The 21,218-nt window shown below is 36.7% G+C and overlaps 1 protein-coding gene across 4 annotated transcripts in view; it reads left to right on the forward strand.

Annotated features, from left to right (window-relative positions):
- Macrod2 (MACRO domain containing 2) overlaps positions 1-21,218 on the forward strand; it is a 1,840,776-nt gene that overhangs the window by 1,805,138 nt on the left and 14,420 nt on the right. For all 4 annotated transcript variants that reach the window (XM_005380889.2, XM_013512283.1, XM_005380890.2 and 1 more), the window contains one exon: positions 13,004-13,081. In XM_005380889.2, the coding sequence (XP_005380946.1) occupies positions 13,004-13,081 (78 nt within the window). The remainder of the gene's footprint in view (positions 1-13,003; positions 13,082-21,218) is intronic.

A 21,218-nucleotide genomic window follows, 5' to 3' on the forward strand; every position in this document is an offset into this window, starting at 1 on the left:
GATAAGTGTTCCAAACAGTAACCTGACTTTCCAGGGTGAGGCCATCGAGTGAGTTCATCTCAGAAACCAAGTTTTCACCATAACTTATAGACAGGGGAATTGGGTTGTGCTCCAGGGCACTGGGGCAGAGGAAGGCCCTCAGCTTGCTGCTTTTGAATTGCATCCTCTGCCGCTGACATTGATGACAGAGGATTCCCCTTCCTTGTGAATGAGTTCACTTCTGTGCCTCTCCTCACCCACCTTGGGTATGTGAAAGACCTCTGGGTTCGCTGCTTACAAGAGGGTCCACGTTGACTAAGTTGGCTTTTGAAAAAGGACTTGGGGCCACCTCTAAGATGCTAGCTCCATGTCACAGGCCTCTGCAGGACCCTGTCACACTGTCACTAGTGTGGGGCCATGGAGTGGAGCTGGAGGACTTGGTCCCAACCTCATCACTGGGTAGGGAACACCCAGGCTGCCTCACTGAGGGCCCAGGTTTTACACTCGAGAAGGTACTTGCTTGAACCGGAACTTGGTCAAAGATCATTTTTATTTCTTGAGGAAGGCAGCCTTATTCAGGCAATAATAGACAATTGCTTATAAGCCTCTAAATCTTTAAAGGGAAATAATACTATGCACAGGGTCTTGGCAAACACATCAATTTCTCACAAGTGACTGAATTATTTTTACCAAAATACACCTGGCTGAGTTTTAGTTGTGTGGTTAGTGAAGTCCAAGGTCTCCATGGCTTTTCAGGTGCTTATGTGTCTATGTTTGCTCTGTTAGTGATAACACTCTCAGCAGGCATAAAAATGGTTAAACTCAAAGGAGTTCAAGAGTGCGATCCCAGTGCTTGTGATGGAGAGTTTGCAAAGCTGTGGAGAAAGTGGGCTTTAGGTTAATACCAGGTGTGTTTGAAGACTGCTCCTAAAATTCTATCACTCTTCTTTGAAGCTGAAAGAATTGATATTAAGGGACCAAGATCAGAAGTGGAATTAACTTAGCAGGCCTGGACGTACTTCCAGCTGTGGCCTCCAACAGCTTTCCTCTGCTACTTTCTGAATACACATGTTATTTCTTGGGTGCGGTTTTCTTTCTGGGTATAGATTTGTAGTGCTTTGCTCATGGGCCACAGTGGTACACTAGATTTTATTAAGTGTTCAGAACTGTGCTATTTAGGAGAATGTAACACACAAAAAGGGTAAAATCTAGTGGAAATAAGGACATCCATAATTAAGTGGGGGACAGGCTTAAATTAGTCTTTGACTGAAGAGCTCCACACAGAATCATGCAGGATTTCAACCCCAGAGGCAGAAGCGCTTTCTTTCAAGAGCCTTAAGTGTATTCAAAGTTTCTGCGAATTCAGCCTGGGTTATTTCCAGCAGTAAGTTTCTTCCTTATGAAAGATCTCACATAAAGAACCATTGAAAAGAACGAAGCTGCCCCGCTGTGGCTCCTTGCATAGATAAAGCCCTATTAGTGTAAAGAATCAGAAACTCCTCTGGCTTTAAAAAAAAAAAAAAAAAAAAAAAATTCTGTGTTCCCCAGGATCCTGCTGTGTATGGATTTATCTGGTTGCAGTAGCGAAACAAAAGCCACGAGGTGGATGTGGTGTATAGGAGGGAGTTTTAGAGACACCCAATTTGTATTGTTCCAGCTGGAAAGGCCCTGATCTGACCAGAGCTCTCAGCTGAGAAAGGCCTCCTAGTCCTCATTCCCATTAAAGCCCTGCAGGATGGGATAACGTGTGATGAGGCTGAATGAGAATTAGATGCTTAACTGGAGCCTGAAAAAAAGAAGGCAAAAGCCAGATGTGTAGAATGTGATCAAACCCAGCTCAGTGAAGCCAAACTTGGGGGAGCTTAGGTGGTCATGACCACTCAAGAGGAGTTGAAATTGCCTTTAGATGTCAGTGGAAGTAGCCCAACATGCCAAGCAGGGACAAGGAAGGACAGAAATGGCCAGGCCTAAAGTACTCTGCCTGAGTCCTCCTGAAGTTTTGCAGGTAGGAGATATTTCCATTTATCTAAATGCTTGGCATGGGTGCAAACTACTTGAAATGACCCACCCATCCAGCTCCAACTTTTAAACTGTCAACTGTCATGAAGTTTTATCTTTATTCCTCATAGAAAAGATGACTCACTCTCTCTTTTGTGCCTCTTTGGTTCATACTGTACCACTTGCCACTTCCTCTCAGTCATGACTAACTTGTAAAGCCCATGAGGGCATTGGTATCCCTGGTTCACTTTGTTTCCCAGCACATGATAGGCCATAAAATATCTGGTAGATGTTTTGTTTTGCTTTTCTTCCTAAACATTGGGTGTTTCTATAGGGTAGAATTTGTTGTTATTCTAACAATAATTGGTAAAGAATTTTCAAACCACTCTCAAGTGAGGAAGGTGATGGTGCACACTGTCTGATGAAACATAAAAGAAGGATTTATCCACATCTGGATGTTGTCCCCAGCTACCCCCAGCTACCATCACTGCCTTTCATCTTCTAAAGGCAGCTTTGGTTCTGATTAGGGTGGAACATTCCCATTGGATATATGAAGAGATGTGTTGCCATGGAAAGGGTCTTTCATAGAAACATACCAATTTCCCACAAGTATTTTCTCTTCAGCTTGATCATTCATTATCTCACTTTGAAGGTGGGCACAGGTATGTGTCTACAGTGCTTGTCCAAGTGATGGAGAGGTACAACGGTTGAGTATCTGCTTTAGGCTATTTGGGAGGAAATAGGTTAGATTAAGATGGCTTACAATTGATTGTACCTTTGTCTCAAATGAAATGGACTAAATTAAGGCCATTGATCTACTCAGAAAGAGTAGATCTTCCACAGAAAAATACTATAGATGGAATGGTTTACACAACAGAAATTTACTTCTTATCCTATTAGAGGCTGGATGTCCAAAATCAAAGTAGTAGCTGACTTGGTTTCTAGTGAAGGCCTGGCTTGCGATTCAGTTTCCTTCTCACTGTGTCCTCATGTGGCAAAGAGAAAGAGATGTCACTCTTCCTCTTAGAAGGCCACAGTTTTAAGAGATTAGATCCCTACCCTTGTGACCTTATTTAACCTTAATTACTTATCTAAGGCCTTATCTCCTGGCAACATTGAAAACTGGTGCTTCAACAAATGAATCTGGGGGATGCAAAAATGTTCAATGCACAATATCAAGTCTAATGGCAACCATCATTTGAAAAATATTCTTAAAACCAGTAGCTGGCAAAGCCCGGGACCACGTGACACCTATAGCGATGATCAGAATTGAGGGTATGTACACCTGATCTTGGGCTCAGAATTCAAAACTTCACTTTGTTCCACCAACAATATGAAGGCAGAGAAGAAAAATAAGCAAAAATCAACAAAAACAGTAATCAAATACAAGAAGAAAGGGCCTATAAGCTGCAAAAGCAATGGAAATTTCCAGAAATGCCAAAGAAGTGAGACTGGTATGGTCCCAGTCCATCTCCTAACTTTACCCGTTCAGAAATAATTCTGAGTAATTCTTGCTAGCTGCTATTTACTTCCCCAACTAGCAGAGGAGGAGCCCAGGGGGATTTCTACAACAGCATCAAGATGGGGCTGTCCATGAAGACTTTTAATTCCTCTTTTCCCCAAAGAGACAGGAAAACTTGGCTGTAATTCTCATCTCAATATCTCCTACTGGGAGGAAAATGGGAAAGGAGAGGCAGACCAAAAACAAATGCCTAGAACTAATTATCTCTAGCAAAATTAAAAAAAGAACAGAAATTTCACCAAACAGGAAACAAAACAAGAAATGCATAAAGCAAGATCTTTGGCATAGCTGAGAAAGTGCTCCCAAACCTTCGGTCCTAGGAGGATGCTTCTCACACTGAGGGGTCTGCAGAGTTTATCACCTTCTGGTTTGGAAGGCCAAGTCAAAAGAGCAGAAGAGAACAGAGAAGCTCCCAGGCTGAGTATTTCTCTTGCAGAGTTCTAAGTCTTGGGTTGAACTGTTACTGTCTTTGATTGTTTGATCAATCTTACATTCTTACATCTGGTGGACTGAGCAACTTCACTGAAGATAATAGTATGTAAAGTAGCAACCATTGCTAATTCCAATCATTTTTTTTTTGAGGTCATGTACCATTTTTGTTGTTTTTGTGTTGTTTTTGTTTTTGTCTTCATTGTTGTTGTTTTGGGTTTTTTCTTTCTCTTTTAAATAAATAAAGAAATAGGAAAATTGGTAAAATACCAAAAACCAAAATGAAAGGAAGCAAGGGTAACCTTACTCGATATAATGCAAATAAAAACACTGAGAACTTACCATTTTTCTCTTTGGAACATTTGAAGACAGTGCATGGGAGAGAGTGGGGAAACCACTTTCAAACCTTGCTAATTGGAGCACAGATTGATTTGACTCTTTTTGGAATACAATTTTAGAGCATCTATGAGAACTAAAAGTGCACATAGACTTGGTCCAGCTAGGGCAGTGAGCCCAAGATTTTGCCAAGATTTAAATACAACAATATTCATTGCAGCTATTTGTAGAAGCAACAACGTAGAACTACAATAGAAATCCATCAATATAGGCCTGGTCAAAGAAATTATTATATATACATACCTAGGCAGCAGGACATTGAAACACATCATGATACAGTACTCATGTTTGTTAAATGTAAACTTTAAGTCAGCCTTAAAATGAATGTATCCATTAAAATATGCTTCTCAAGGCATATAAACTTTAATAATGCATATTAAAATTATAATGTATATATTATAAATATATTTATATAGGATATGGAAAAACTGTAGAAATTATAAAGTATCATCTGCATTTTATATAAATGAAAAAAGATACAAAGTGAGGAGCCAGACAGAGAGAGAGGAGCAAACAGTGGAGAGACTGAATTGTGTGCATTGACTTTCAGGGAAGATTTTAGGAAGAACTTAACATGGGAGAGAGTTGTTTGGGGTCATTTTTCATTGCATTTTTTGAGCTATTTGAAAGTTATAGGTATGAATAAAGTTTATTTGGTTTTGTTTGGTTTGGTTTATTGAGGTAGGGTCTCGCTGTAGTTCAGGCTGGCTTTGAACTCACTATGTAGTCCAAGCTGGCCTCGAGTTCACAGTGATCCTCCTGCCACAGCCTCCCAAGTATTGAAATTACCAGTGTGCACCACCAGGTCTGGCTTGGTTTTGCTTTTTATAATCACTACACTTAAGGATCACACTTCTGGGGCTGGGGATTTAGCTCAGTGGCACAGCGCCTGCCCAGCAAGCGCAAGGTCATGAGTTCAATCCCTGGTACCGGAAAAAAAAAAAACAAGGATCACATTTCTGAACTTTGTCTTTATTTCTATTTAGAAATTTGTAACTTTTAAAAGACATTAATACATACTTTATTAAATTGCAACTTTTTATTTGATTAAATTTTTCATAAAACATGAGCAACTCCATAGTAACAAATCTTAAATTCAAGAACAAAAGTTTAGGAGGAAAAGGGGGAAGAGAAAAATTCAAGAAGGAAGGTGGAGGGAGGAAGAAAAGGACAGAAGAGAGAGAATCTGTATACCCTGCTGCCAAGAGGTGAAATGTGAAATCAGTTAACAGTAGCTGACTTATTTGGAGTGATTGTGGTCCAAGAATGTAAACATTAACTTGTGACAAAAAAAAATAACACACTCTTGGCACATGAAACCCAAAATATAAATAATTAAATGTAAATAATTTAAATAATATAAATAATTTAAATAATATAGATAAAAGATAGATGGTAGGAAACAAAGACAGACTTTGTGAAGAAGGGAAGTGGACCTAGAGATGGGGATGAAAGGATGAAAAGGGAAAGGGAAATTGAAATGGTGAAGATGGGATGTGCATATGGACCAATTTCCCAAAAGGAATGCAGTTATTATGTATCACAAACACACATCAAGAGACAAAGACTGAGAGAGAAATAGAACTTTATTAAGAAAATGTGTGTCTGAATTGATTTTTAGATTTGCTTTTATATTTTAGACTGTCACCTATGTAGCCCATGTTGTTGTTGAACTAGCTTCATAGCCCAAGCTGGCCTCAAACCCATGATCCCCCTGCCTCAGCCTCATGAGTGCTGGGATTACAGACACTCACCATGCCTAGCTTGAAATTTGATTCTTTTAATGGAAGACTTATTTACCTTTAGCAAAGTAAAAAGAGTGAGTCTCTTTCCAAAACCTAAAAGAAATGTGCGACATTTTATTTTTGATATTTTTCATCTAGAATGTAAGAAAACTAGTCATAGATAAGAAATTATAAAAGAAAAACACAATGCAGAAAAGCAATAATACTTTGAGATTTAATATAGTTTGAGTTTTAAGATAATGTTAAATAGTGTTAACGATTTGATTGTAAAGATCAATTTGGTATCATTACTACATAGTGTGGCCCAAAGGTTCAGCCTCTCTTCCAGTCCTGTGTTTACACTAACACTGTCTCTCTTCATTAAATTGGTCTTTGATCTCTTTTTACTTAGCTGCACTTGGATTCCACACCTACATAGTGAACTTGCTAGGCCAGGGTAAAGTACGGTCTAATTGAGCTCATCTTCTCTAACAATCAGTAGCTTGAAAAGAACTAAAGTCTCTAAAGTGCTAAATTGGTGTCCACGCATGTGGAATAATAGCCATCTTCCATTTGAGCTGGGGAGTTAAACGTTTGTGACAGATGCCCTTAACTCTGAAACAGCTTCCTTCCCTTTTCATACCATTAAGAAGTCAACAAAGTTAGCCTAAGAGACTTCTCTCTGTATATATTTTTTTCTAATACAGGGGATTGAATTTAGGGCCTTTGCACTTTGCTACATTCCCAAACCTTTTTAAATTTTTTTGAGACAGGGCTAAGTCATTAAGTTGACCAGACTGAGTTGGAACTTATAGGCATGTTTCCCCCTGTGTGGCTCTTCTGTATATTAATTCAATAATTTCTCAAAGTTTTGTTCATGTATAATTATTGCATGGGAGATTATCACAGTTTATATAGAAATTAGTATATGTTATTATTGTTGGCTAACAAATTAGAAATAAATCAGCCTTAATATTTCATAGCTATAATCCCTATAGGATGAAAGTAGGAAACAAAGTTAGAATTGGACCCATTATAAATGTACAAAGTGTATTAGCTATTACCACAATAATGATTCCTATCAAACCATCTTCAATTTCAGGGGCTTAGAATAAAAATTATCTACTTTTAGCGATGATTCTGTAAAATTTCTACTCTTCTGCTGAATACCATTAGAATCAAGACAAGTAGTCCAGGCTAGTAAGCCTGTCAGATGTTGTATTGAGTCCTGGTGTCCTCCTCATTGGATCCACCCAAACCATGTTCTTCTTGGGGTTAAAGGAACAGAAAAGGCAAAGACCCGACTGCACAAATATAGCTCAAGTCTCTCTTTGACTCAAATCTGCTAATATTTCATTGGCCAAAGAAAATTCTGTGGCCAAAAGCAATGTCAAGGGACAATGAAATAAATTCCCATGGGGTTGACAAGTAGGCAGTGAACATTTCTAAAGAAGTTATTACATTAATAAAAAAGCTGTAATGTAGATATGGTAAAATTCTTCAAGATGGCCCAAGAATGCTTTGTTTGAAACACCACTTTGATTCAGCTGCATCTGGACTGTCCTACTTTCTGCACCCATATCTATGCAGCTACATATTCCAAGAAATAATTATTTGCAGTTTTATTTGCTGTGTGAAGTATACTGTCAGTACAAACCTCCAAAGAAAATCTTGGAGGGTACTTTAACATCTCTGCATGTTTATGTATTTTTTAAAAACCTGGTTAACTACATTCTGTGTGCATTTTGGTGTCTTTTCTTCTGTGACAACACTGCCTCATTTATTGCTTTTTATGTAATGCCACTGACCTACAAAAGGTTGCTGTAATCAAGGCTTTCAAGAGTACAGTTGCAGTTGGTAATTGAAAATGAAAATGGTATTGAACCTCCCAGGCTCTTCATATTTCAGTATCTTTTATCTCCTGCTAAGAGCTCTAAAATATACCTCTCATGTGTGTTCCAAGCAGCAGCAATCAAAATCGTGGGGGGCGGGGGCACACAAACTGGAACAGGCTATGGAGGCAATTTATGTTTTGATCAGATTCTGTTGTCTATGTAAAATGGACTCATTTCTCTAGGACCCAGCAGGATAGAAGCCAGTTCCACATCTGTGTCAAAGTGAAAAATATCTGTTGTTTTTCTCCTCTTTTCCAAACACACAACACATATATACACACAAATCCACATATACACATGCACATGCAAATTCACATAAGTATGCCAGTGTACACATAGAGCTGTGTATTCATACTACATGTACACACATACAAGCAGACATCATATATACTTATAATGTTAAACAAATCATAGCTCCTAGATAGACCTTTAGGGTCCTTGAAAGAAGATCTAATAGATAAGGCCTTCCCTTGCCCCCAGGAATTTGGTTGTATGTAGAGCTACAATTCGGGCTGTTGCTTTTCTTTATTTTTGTTGTGGATTTCAAACCTGCCATCACACATTACGCTAATCTGTGCCAATGGAGTGGCACAATTTGAGACTTCTCACACATTCTATTACAAAATAATGAGGGTAAAAGGACCAACATAGGGCAAGCCACTTTAAATTTTACTCTTTACTAATTTGCCTTTCTTATTTTTTTTCTTTTAAAGGGAATAAAAAATAATTTTAAAAGAACATTAGAAACAATATAGAATTTCACTAAACAAAATGATAGGAATTCAACAATGGTTGTTATATTGCATATTGTTATCTTCAAATTAGTTGTTCAGATTACCAGATATAAGCATGCAAAATTGGTTAAAAAATTTAAAAGAAAAAAAATTAAACATTAACTGTTCCTTTCAATAGACCAGTAGAAATCAGTAGTACAATTGTCCCAGCTATCCTGTGTATATACATATATATTTTTTCCCTTCCTTTTTCTTTTCTCCTTTCACTCATCCCAATTGTTCCTTCCCTTTGAGCAGTTTCTTTCCCTTTCACAGTATCTATTGTGCTCTTTAGATTTTATTTACTCTTTCAGGTTTTTGCACTAGGGAGACAGTATGATGTTTACACATGCAGGTCTGATTTATTTCATTTAGGAGTATGGTCTGTACTTGCATCTATTTACCTATGAAACCTCGAGTTTATCTTTTTAATTTGCCTTTTAGATTTCACTTGCTTCAACTTTCTCCTTATTTCATGTAGTTTTTATAAGTGTTTCATATCCTCTCATTTTCACTGAGTATCATTTAATAAACTAGCATCTTGCCTATCTGAAAGAGACTCCTCCATGATGCTGAAGGTGTTTTGTCAAAGAAATGTCCGCAGGGTTGTTAGTAGCAATTGTTTCAGGAAATTTCTTTCAAAATCCTTGTAGTCAGCCATGGTTACCTCTAGATCCCTTCAAAACCAAGAATCCTAACAAGATATTTAAGGATGTAGTCTTAGGTAACATTAGTTGTACTGATTTTTTTTTCTATAGTAATCATTTCTTATAAAAATAACAATAATATTCTCTTGTAATTAGTCCTGATAGCATCTGAGAGAGTTAGTAAGGAGACCTAATATCCTATAATCATTTCTCTAGTGAAAAACATAAGGCTTTTTCTATGCCTTGAGAACTGGTAAAAGTAGTTCAAAAAACTCAGTGATAAGCCAAGGTATTCTGTTTTGTGACATGTCTGTTTATATCGTGCTTTTTTTTACTACGTACTCTGTCTTTTATGCTGTTTGGTATATTTATTTCTTCAGGTATTCTGTGCAGGACTCCTTAGCACTCTTAATGATGTGTTTTAATAAATGTTATATTTCTAATTTTAACATTTTTATAAGGCTTACTGGTTAGTGGTTGCTTTTTCCCATTTAAGAATATTTGCCTAATGATGTGAGGATCTTTCTTCTATGTTACCTTTTATAGTTAGTTTATAATCTACCTGGAACTTACTTCTTGGTATAGTGGAAAGTATTACTTCAGTATAGGCCTATTGATAGCAAGTTCTCAGGAGTTACTTTCTCTGAAAAATTTATTTCAAACTCAAATTTGAAAACATTTGAGTATGAAATTTTATAGCAAAGGTAATATGTTTAGCACTTAAAAGATGCCATTGCGTTTTTGCTGGATTCCATTAATTTGACTGCAGCTCATCTAAAATGTTACTGTGGTTTTAAAGTTATTTAATTTTTCTACATAATTTTATACTTTTTCTTAATCTTTGTTTTCAACAATTTTGTAATGATTGGCTTGAGTGAGGTTTGTTGTGCACTAATTTCCCTTAGTGTTATGACATCCTTGAAGCATTTGATATATCAAACAAAATTCCTACTACATTGTCCATTGATTTTAGCAAATTATCTCTCTTACAATATTTTACCCTATTACACATAGGATAGTTCCTATCTTATATGTCACCAATATTTTATCTGTATTTTTCATGTTTTCCTCTGATCTAGCTTTCAGTTTATTGATCCCTTCTTCTACTGTATCAGGATGCTGTCAAAGTCATCCATTGAATTCTTAGGTTTTTCCAGTTTTAAAATTGTCCTCTCACTTCAATAGCGTCCAGTTTTCTGACAAACTTCACTGCCATTAAAATTTTTACACTTTGCAATCAATTTCTTAAGCACATTGACCACTGAAGTTGTGTCTACAATATCTGGGCCTCTGATGTTTCTCTGCGTGTTGTCTTTTTTATTCCCTTAGTTTTCAGTGATTTGTTCTTAGACTTTTGGAATCCTCAGTAATTTTTTGTTGAATGCTAGATACTGTTCTCGAAAAACTGTAGGGATAACTTGAAGCTCTGAGTAGTTTTAATCTTCCTCCAGAGAGGATTTATTTTTGCTTCTGATAGGCAGTAGGATAGAAAACTGTAATCTGAGCTGGAATTATTTTGATTAAAAGTTGAACTTAAGTTTTTATAGAAGCTTATTTATTTTTGAGTTCATCTTTGCCCCAGGATATAACTCTTCAGGGGACCCCACAGAAAGCCCAAGCTGTTTATCAGGCAACTTCTTACAGGTGTTGCCTCCTCTCAGCCCTCAAAGGCATCTGGAAACTGTTTTTGGTACAGGTGGGATGTCAGCTCCCTGTTTTGCATCTCTTAAACTTTGTGCAGTGTTCATAGCCCCCTGGGGCCATCACTGTTTTTAATAATCTGTCCAGAGCTTCTAGGTGTTCTTTGTAGGAGGGTTACTCTGCATCATGATGGTCAACCTTGGTCAAAAAAAATTTTAACTTCTATTTATTTTCTTCTTAGTAAAGTGAATTATCTTTTCATTGTACTTTTCAGGCCATTATTGTTGCTTTTTGAATGAACTATCCATCAAGTTACTTGTACATTTTTCTATTGAGTTGTTGATCTCTATTTCTATTTTTAGGTACTCTTTGTGTGCTAGTGATAATTAACCATTTTACGATGAAGGTGCTAGTATTTTTCAATTGATAACTTTCCCTTTTTTAAATATTTCCTCCGTTATTGGTATACTTATTCCTATGTCGATGAAGTCAAGTAATTCTCTTTTTTTCCTTATTACTTCTATGTTTTAAGTTCAGTAGCAAACATTTCCTTTTCTCAAGTTTAGAGGAGCCCATCAGTGTTTCTTCTTGTATAAAGAAGCATGTTGATGAAAAATTGGAAGCTGACATATTTTCTGGGAGTGGCAGAGTGAGACATATGACCTAATGTTGGCAGATCCAGCTGGAGGTTTCAAGTTTTGCTTTCCTTTCCCAGTCTTATCCTCAAGAACTAGAACTCATGGACCCAGTGACTTTCACATTATCCTTGAAGGGTGTTGGGAATCATTTTTTTCCTTTTTGTGTTTTTCTTTCCTGGGTATTTTATCTAATCTCCTAACATCAATGTTACTCTATACTAACATCTCCCAAACCTCCATATGTTTACTTCACAGTTCTCTCCCTCACACTCCATGCAAAAGCCTCTTAAAAGTGTTCCTTTCCTTTAGACCTCGGATCTAAAATAGCTTTCTTCATCTTTTCCCCTGTACATCTATTTTGGCAATTTCTGACCTCTATACTACCCACCCTCTCAGGCTCAGAGTGTGGCCACCTCTGAGTCACGCTTCTGACTGTCAGCTTCAGTAAATAATTAAAGGGTGCAAATTTTTACTTTTGAAGCTGTCCTCTTTGAAAGGATTACCAACTGGATCTTTTGCATCCCTTCCTACTTGCCAGCAGGGGCACCAAGTCTAACAGACTCTCTGCCCCATAAGTACTCCACATAATGAAAATCAATTGGTTTTCTAGCATTTTTATCTTTATTCATACTTATTAAAAAATGCCCTTGCTCTCCTGGTTGGGAAAACATAAGTGATGTTTAAAAAATAAAAGAATGTCCTTTGGGACAGTCTGGAAAATTTCACAGTGTGAGACAACAATACCTCCCTGCTAAACTTAAGCATTTTGCACCTTTGACTATGTTGAAGGGGAACTCACCTTCCAAAGATGTTCACTGTGAAATGAGCTCACACTGGATCATCAGCAATCCAATAAGGCAGCATCTGTAAAGATCTGCTTGGGACCAAATCCATCATTCATTTGTTTTTAACAACAACCCAAAGCTTCCTTGTCTAGAGGACAGATCTTTCAACTTTCAAGCATGCCTCCAGCAAAAGAAGTTTTACTTTTTTCCATTCAGAGGTTAAATTCTCTCTCCCTGTCTCAGACACACACTTACTTCCCTAAATTTAAATTATACATCGTGCTGATTAAGCCACATTCTTTCTTTTATACTGCCAGATTTCTAATTCGAGAAACTGTGTATTTATGTATGTATATATGTGATTATCTCACAAATAAATTATCTCAAAACTTAGAAGACAGCATTAAAGTATTCAGGCAACTCAACCTACTATTTCCTCCTTTAACCTTCTCTGCAAAAGAAGTTGAATCCCAGGAGTATTTTTAAATTTAAGAGGGCAATGGTGGTTGACAGAACAATTGGCAGTAAGGCTGTTATAATTCTCTAATCAAGGCCGATCATCTTTCCTTGTTTCAGCTCTAGGCGAAGACACACCTACAGCTTCTGAGAAAAGCCAGGGCTCCAGTGACACTGAAACTGCTGCAGGTCCTGATGGTAAGTTTCTGAGCTGTTTGAGCTCAAACGATAAATCTGGTACATTTTCCATGTGCAATGCAGGATTAAGGGAGCATGATAGTCTATGAATCAAAAGCCACAGTCTGCTGAGAAATGACAGAAATAGCAGCTATTTTGAACACTAGGGTGTCTTAAAATAGTACATATCTTTCTTTGAACAAACTTTGTAATATTGAGGCCACAGTGGGTAATTCTAAGGCTCAACTAAAGTTACCTGATGAAATACACAGAAATATCACTCACTTCTGTAGAAGGCTTGCCCTGATGTCAGGGAGTCTTAACTTGAATTAGGACTGAAATTGTTCTTCAACCTTCATTATTACCCTACTTCACTGTATTGTATCAGATGTCTTGACCAAAAACATAGTGGTTCCTTAAGAGCACCTTAAAAATCAAATTACAAAAACTTTATTTATAGCTAATTCTGAAGGAATCTAAAGATTCTGAGCTTCAAGCATATTAGTATCCCTTGCCCCTATACAGCAATGCTGAGCACCTATTGAAACACAACTTGCATTAGAAAAAGAATTATATGAGCACACAAGTTTATACATACAGTATATGATGTCACTGATCTATGTGGATTAGGACAACTACAATTGGTCAGGTAGTCAACTGTTTATATTATGAGTTATTTTTATTTTTATACATATAAATATAAAAATTGTATGTATTCAGGAAATACCATATGTATTATTTTTCAATACATACATTCATTGTGTAATGCTTGAATCAGATGAAATATATCTCTTAAAAAATTTATTATGAGGAAAAGTTTAAAATTCTTTCTTCTAAGTTTTTTTTCTTTTTTAGTATCAGGAATCACACTCAGGACCTTGCACTTGCCAGGCAACTGCTCATGCCACTGAGCTATATCCCCGGCCCTCTTCTAAGTTTTTGAAATGTGCCGTGCATTGTTTTCTAGAGTTACCCTACCACGCAATAGCACTTAAGAACTTTTTGCTTTAATCTAACCATAACTCAGTACCCACTAGTTAGCATTCCTCCATCTCACTCCAACTCTCCTTGGTATCTACCACCCTACTCTCAATTTTATGAGATCAACTTCTTCAGATGCTACATATGAATGATATCACTGTAGTACTTGTCTTTCTATGCTGGATTATTCTACTTAAATAGTGATCTCTACTTTCATCCATGTTGTTGCCAATGATATGATGCATTTTATGGCCAAATACAATTCCACTGTGTATATGTACCACATATTCATCCACTATGGACACTTAAGCTTGTTTTCATTTCTTAGCCTTTGCTAATCATGTTACCACGAACACAGAAGTGCGGAAGACTCTTTAACACACTGAAGTCATTTCTATTGGCAGTTGAGTTGCCGGATCATGTAGTAGTTCTACTTTTTTATTTTTGAAGAAACTTCCTGTTTTCTATAATGGCTGTACTAACTTACAGTCTTACCAACAGTGACCTAGGGTTCTCCTTTCTCCTTACCTACAGTAGCCCTAGTGATCATCAATCTTTTTGATAATAGCAAATCTTACTGGGGTGAGGTGATATTGTGGTTTTAATTTGCATTTTCCTGATGACTAGTGATGTTCAGCATTTTTTCATGTAACTATTGGCCATTTGTCTTTTTTGAGAAATGCCTATTTAGACTTATTACCTGTTTCTAATTAGTTTTTAGGGTTTTTGTTTGTTTTGCTATTGAGTCTTTGGAGTTTCTTATATAATCTGGATTTCAATCCCTTATCTACTGTATAACTGGCAAATATTTTATCCATCTTTGTTGTCTTCACTCTGTTATTTCCTTTTCTGTGCAGTTTTTAATTTGATGCAATCACATTTGTATTTGCTTTTGGTTCCTAAGCTTTTGAGGTGTCTTTTTCTTAAAAAAAAAAAAATACTTTGGCCCATTCAAGTATTTCCCCTGTGTTTCCTTCCAGGAGTTTCAGAGTTTCAGGTCTTATATTTAAATTTATATATTGTTTGAGTTCATTGTTTTATATGTTGAGAGGTAGAGAGCTAGTTTCATTCTTATGCATATGGCTATCCAATTTTTCCTACACCATTTATTGAAAAGTCTGTTCTTGCACCAATAAATAGCCTTAACACTTTTGTTAAAAGTAGTTAGCTATAGATATCTGGGTTTAATTCTAGACTGTCTATTCAATTCCATTGGTCTATGTGTTTGTTTTAATGTCAAAACTATGCTGTTTTGATTACTAAGATGTGTAGTATGTTTTAAAATCAAGTAGTATGCCTTTTGCTTGAGATGAGACTGGCTATTCAAGGTTTTTTTTTGCATAGTCACATATAAATTTTACATTTTTTCTGGTTCTGAAAAGAATATCATTAGTATTCTGATGTGGATTAAAAGTGAATCTTTAAGTTATTTTGGTTGGTATGGGCATTTTAACAATATCAATTTTTTAAAAATCTGTGCACACTGAAACCTTTCCACTTTTCTGTCTTCAATTTCTTTCATGCATAGTATATAATTTTCATTTTAGAGCTCTTTCACTTCTTTCCCTACCAAATTTAGTCTAAAATATTCCTGGGTATTTTATTTTAGCAGCTATTGTGAAGGTAACAATGATACTGATTTTTGTGTGTTAATTTTGTATCTTTCAACTTTCCTGAATTCGTTTATTATTTCTAATAGTTTTTAGAGTTATGTGTATATAAAATCTTTCCATCAGCAACAGTGAGAATTTGGCTTCTCTAATTGGGATGCCCTTTTTTATTCTTCTTGTCTGACTGCTCTATGTTAAACAAAAATGATGAAGGTAGCCATCTTTGCTTTGTTCCAGGTCTTATAAAGCTTTCAGCTTTTCCTCATTCTGTGTAATGTTAGGGTTGGCCTCTTAGAAATGGCCTTTATTATATTGAGGTATGTTCTTCTATATCTAATTTGTTCAGCATTTTTTATCATGAAGAGATGCTGAGTTTTAGCAAATGATTTTTCTGCATCTATTATAATAACCGTATGGTTTTTGTACACCATTCTGTTGATATGATGTACTATACTGATTTACATATATTTATCCATTCCTACATCTCTAGGGTGGATCCCATTTCATTATGATGAATAATCATTTTAGTGTGCTGTTGCACTTTGTCCTACTGGTATTTTTTTGAGGATTCTACATCTATGTTTATCAAGGATAGTTTTGATTATGACCTTATCTTATATTGGTAGAAGAGTAATGCTGGCCTTATAAAATGTATTTGGAGAATTTGTTCCTCTTCTATCTTTTGGAATAATTTAAGGAGAATTAGAAACCATTAAATATTTAGTAGAATTCAGGAGTGAATTCATCTGGACCTTGGCTTTTCTTTGAGGGAGACTTTCTATTGCTGATTCAATTGCATTACTTGTTATTTGTCTTTTTAATATTTCTGTTTCTTCATGATTGATGATAAGGTCTGTATGTTTTGGAGATTTTTCACTTCTAGTTTATCAAATATTTTGGCATACATTGCTTTTAATAGTCTCTAATCATATTTCTCTGGTATCAATTGTAAATTCTCCCTGTAAATCTCTAATTAGGCTCTTATCCCCTCTTGTAAGAGTTTGTCTATTTTATCTCTTTTTAAAACAAGCTGTTTCATCCATATTTAGTACTCTTAGTTTTCATTTATTTCTGATCTGATCTTTATTCTACTAACTTGGGGCTTGATTTGTTCTTTTTTTTTTTTTTTTTTTTTTTTTTTTTTTTTTTTTTTGGTTTTTCTCCGGTACCGGGAACCGAACTCACGACCTTGCGCTTGCCAGGCAGGCGCTTTGCCGCTGAGCTAAATCCCCAGCCCCGATTTGTTCTTTTTTTAGTTCCTTGACATGCTGTGATAGGTTGAGATATTTCTACTTATTTGATGCGAGCACTGGTAGATATAAACTCTGATTTTTGTTGTATGTCATAGGTTTTTATATAATGTGTTTCTGTTTTGTTTCAAGAAAGTTTTAGATTTCCTTCTTCATTTCTTCCTTGAGCCATTGGTTATTCAAAAGTAACTTAATTTCCATGAATTTGTATATTTTCCAAACTTTTTTTCTTGTTCTTGATTTTTAGCTTTGTTACACTGTCAGAAAAGATATTTGACATGATTTTGATTTTTCAAAATTTGTCAAGTCTTGGTTGTGGCCTACAATATGGCCTATCCTGGAGAATTTTCTATGTGTTGATAGAATAAATGTGTATTTGGCATCTGTTGAATGGAATGTTCCGGGAGTGTCTGTTAGATCCATTTGGTCTAGGATACAGTTTAACTCAGCTGCTTATTCTCTGTCTAGATGATCTTTCCATCGCTGAAAGTGGAGTGTTGAGCTCACAATTATTATTGTATTGAAATCTATGTTTCTCTTTAGGTCTATCAATATTTTCTTTGTAAGTTTAGTTGCTCCAATTTGGGATACATATATATTTAGAATTACTGTCTTGCTGAATTGATCCCTTAGTAATAAAATGAACTTCCTTGTCTTTTTTTAATGCTTTTGATTAAAAGTCTATTTTTCTATTTTCTATGATAGAAATATGCCTATTCCTTCTCTCTTTTGGATTCCCTTTGTATAAAATACTTTCTTCTATCCTTTCACTTTTAGTATGTGTGTTCTTAGATGTGAAGTGTTTCTTATAAGTAACATATAGTTGGGTCTTATTGTTTTATCTATCCAGTTACTTTTGTTATGGACAACTGAATTAATTTATATTCAAGGTAATTATTGCTAGGTAAGGCAGTACCATGGCCATTATGGAACTTGTTTTCTTGCTTTATTGTAGCTCCTTTTCCCATTCTTAGTCTTCCACTGCTACATAATTTACTAAAGGGGGATAGTTGGTACCTTATTTTTCTATTGCAAAGCTTTGCCTTGTGGTCATTACTAGGCTTGTAAAAATCATTTGATTACAACATGTTTTGAAATAATAGCAATATAACATGATCACAAAGAACAGAAACAAAGGAACAAGAGAAACTATAGTAATAAGAAAATGAAACTTGCATTTATTTCCTATTCTTAATTTGTTATAATCCCCTTTTAAATCTTTCTATAGTGCTTTGCTCTTAAAATAGTTATTTTTACTGGTTTTGTTTTGCCTTCATATTAAAGATATGAATACGTTACACACCATGCTTACAATATTAGAGCATCCTAACTTGTTTGCAAATAACTGATCAATGAGCTGTATGCCTTAATGTTTTCTTCTTGCTCATTAATATCTAAGTTTAGCATTTCTTATAAAAACAGGTCTGGCAAAGATATGTCATCTCAGCTTTTATTTGTCTGGAAATGTCTTTATTCCTCCTTTATTTTGAAAGGCTAGCTTTGCTGGGTATTGTAATCTGAGTTGATAGTTTCTTCTCTTCACTAATCTGAAAATCTCATACTCTATATTCTGGCATATAAGGTTTCTGATGAGAAGTTTGCTGTAAGAACTGGGGTAACCTCTCTGTTTTCTTTTTTCTTAGATCTGAGAATTTTCAGTTCATCTTAGAAAGTTTCACTACACATTTCTTGGTGTAAATTTGGTTACATTTGTCTAGTGACATTTGACCTTCCTAGACCTTGATATTTATATTCTCTACATTTGGGATGTTTTCTATCATTTCTTTGAATAAGCTTTCTACCCTTTTCACATTCTAATCTCCTTCTTGAGTTCCAATAACTTGAATATTTGCTTTAAAATACTGTCCCAAAATTCCCATAAGTTTTCATTCCTCCAAATGTATATTTTCAAATAGCCTATCCTCAAGCTTACTAATTCTGCTGCTTATCCTGTGTGGATGCCTTCTGTCATGTTTTTAATTTTCCTAAGTGTATTTTTCAGCTCAGTAATTTCTGTGATTTTTAAATCATTTCATCTCTTGAAATTTCCGTTTTCTTCAAACTCATTGGTTTCCTTAAAACAACTATTACTATCTAGTCAGTTTACTACTAGTCAATTTCAGGCATCTTATTTTGAGTATTAGATGAGGCCATGGTTTCCTCAAAGTTTGTGATGCTTTTTGGCATGTCACCCATCTGGGCATTGAAGGATCAGGTATTCATGCCATTTTTCTAATGTAGTTTTGTGTGTGATAGTCTTCCAGAAGTACTACGGGGTTATTTTCTCTTAGCCTGTACTCACTTTCAATGTTTCAACAGTATATAGCACCCAGGTGCAGATGTGGCAGGAGTCTGTTGGCAGTGTGGTAGCTATTTTATTATTAGAGGGCAATCAAAACACAAGTTTGCCTCAACCACACAACTGAAGTATAGGTCAGAAAGAAACAGTAGAGCATCTAGAAAGAGTAGTCTGTCCTCACAACTTTCTCCTTGGAGCCAGGGTTAAACCAGATGTCTCATCCATCATTACCCCTCTGTAACCAAGTTCTAAAGGTCTCTGCCCAGTTCTGAGCAAATTTATTGTGGATGGATCAGCCCCAAGCTCCTGTGTGATGCCTGTGGTTAGTGATGCTGCCACCAAGGTTCATCATAAACGTGATCCACGCTACCGCGCATTGCCTAAAGCTGAGGTAGGCTCCTGGCAATGACTGCTGCAGCGAGCCTCAGGGAATGCTGGATGGAATATGCATCCAATAGAATGGAGCCACCTGTTGTCCCCTGGCTCTGGAGCTGTTCTGGAGGCTTTGTGCACAGACAGGCCTAAGGTTCTGAGCCCTCAGGACCTTCCCAGTCAGTGTTAGGTTTCATGAGGCCAGCACTAAGATGTAGGACAAAATCTTCTGCCTACCAACCTTTCCTATTCCTAAAACAATGTGGTCTTGCACTCCCTACGCTACCCACAGTGTGAGTAATGTTAGTGAAATGAGTCCTTTGGCTACCTGAATGACACTAAGCTGGGATATGCCTAAGTCTCACAGTCATAAAGACCAACAGTCTTGGTGTGCACCATGGCTCAACTGCAGCTAGGAGTGACGCAGGCCAAAACACAAGTCTATTCCACTGCAGTGTGGGTCTTTCCTGGTGCCAGGAACTATTTCACTATTTCTGTGAGTATCCTCCTGGTGATACCTGCACTGCTTGAGGTTGAGGGATTAGTGGTGCAGTCACTTGACTACCAAGACTAGCACTAAGCTGGGCCACACCTCAATCTCACACAGCTGCAGGGACCTGCATGGTCTTGGGAGGAGGTATGCTCCAAGCCCACTCCAGGGTTGGAACTCAGGCAGGCCAAAACTCATGTGTGTCTTACTGGCATGCAGGTCACTGATTAACATCAGGGCTGGTCTAGAGGTTGTCTCTGAGCTGTCAATTGCACACAGGGCCTTCAGTTTCTACCATGTGCTGGATCTCACTGTAGTAGGCCTGGCAGTTCACACCTTGCTCCCTACCAGATGGATTCTTGCTTCCTACTTACTCTGCCACCCTAGGTGCTACCTGGCCTAATGTAGTTCTAGCAACCCAGTCTAGGGGTACTGATCTGTCATCAGGGTCACAAGGTTTTGTCCAGTTCTGACTTTCACCATGATTAGCCTGGTACTGGGTTCAAAGGCCTAGACTTAACCCTTACCCTAATTGAGAGTCATCTCACTCTGTGATGAGCTATTTGAGCGTGGGGTGCTGTAGGCAACTCTTTCCTTCCTGCCTTCTTCTTCCTGCCTGCCTACATCTCTTCATTTTGTTATAATAAAATGTAGGCACCATGGTCTCATTTGATTTCCTTACCTCTTGTAAAGGTAGTTGGCCAAGGAATAGCTGTTAAACCTTGTGTTTGTTTGGGAAAATGACCATGGAGGACCTTACTCAACTGCCCATCTTGCTGCACCAGGTTTTTTAGCCAAAGAAAAGTAAACTACTGAGTTGATAATTACCTAGACAAAAATTCAGTCAGTAGTGGAAGTTACATGTTGGTTTTAAAGATTTTCATGTACCAGATATTCCTACCCTCCTCAATATTTCCTCCCTAGATCATAAACCATTTTGCACAAACTAATCTTAACTCATAGGTGTGCATTAACTAGGAGATAGTGTTTCTAAACTCAAAATTCATCCATCAAAACCCAAAACGTGCCAGCAATGCTCAGATTAACTAAACCTACTCCAGACTGATTACGACAGCTACAAACATGGTTCCTTCCTGCTTCTGACAAAGGAAGTTCTGAAGGATATCAGACCTACACAATGCTCCCTCAATAATAT

This window comes from Chinchilla lanigera, unplaced genomic scaffold (assembly GCF_000276665.1).
Source record: "Chinchilla lanigera isolate Chin_1 unplaced genomic scaffold, ChiLan1.0 scaffold00014, whole genome shotgun sequence".
Taxonomy (NCBI): domain Eukaryota; kingdom Metazoa; phylum Chordata; class Mammalia; order Rodentia; family Chinchillidae; genus Chinchilla; species Chinchilla lanigera.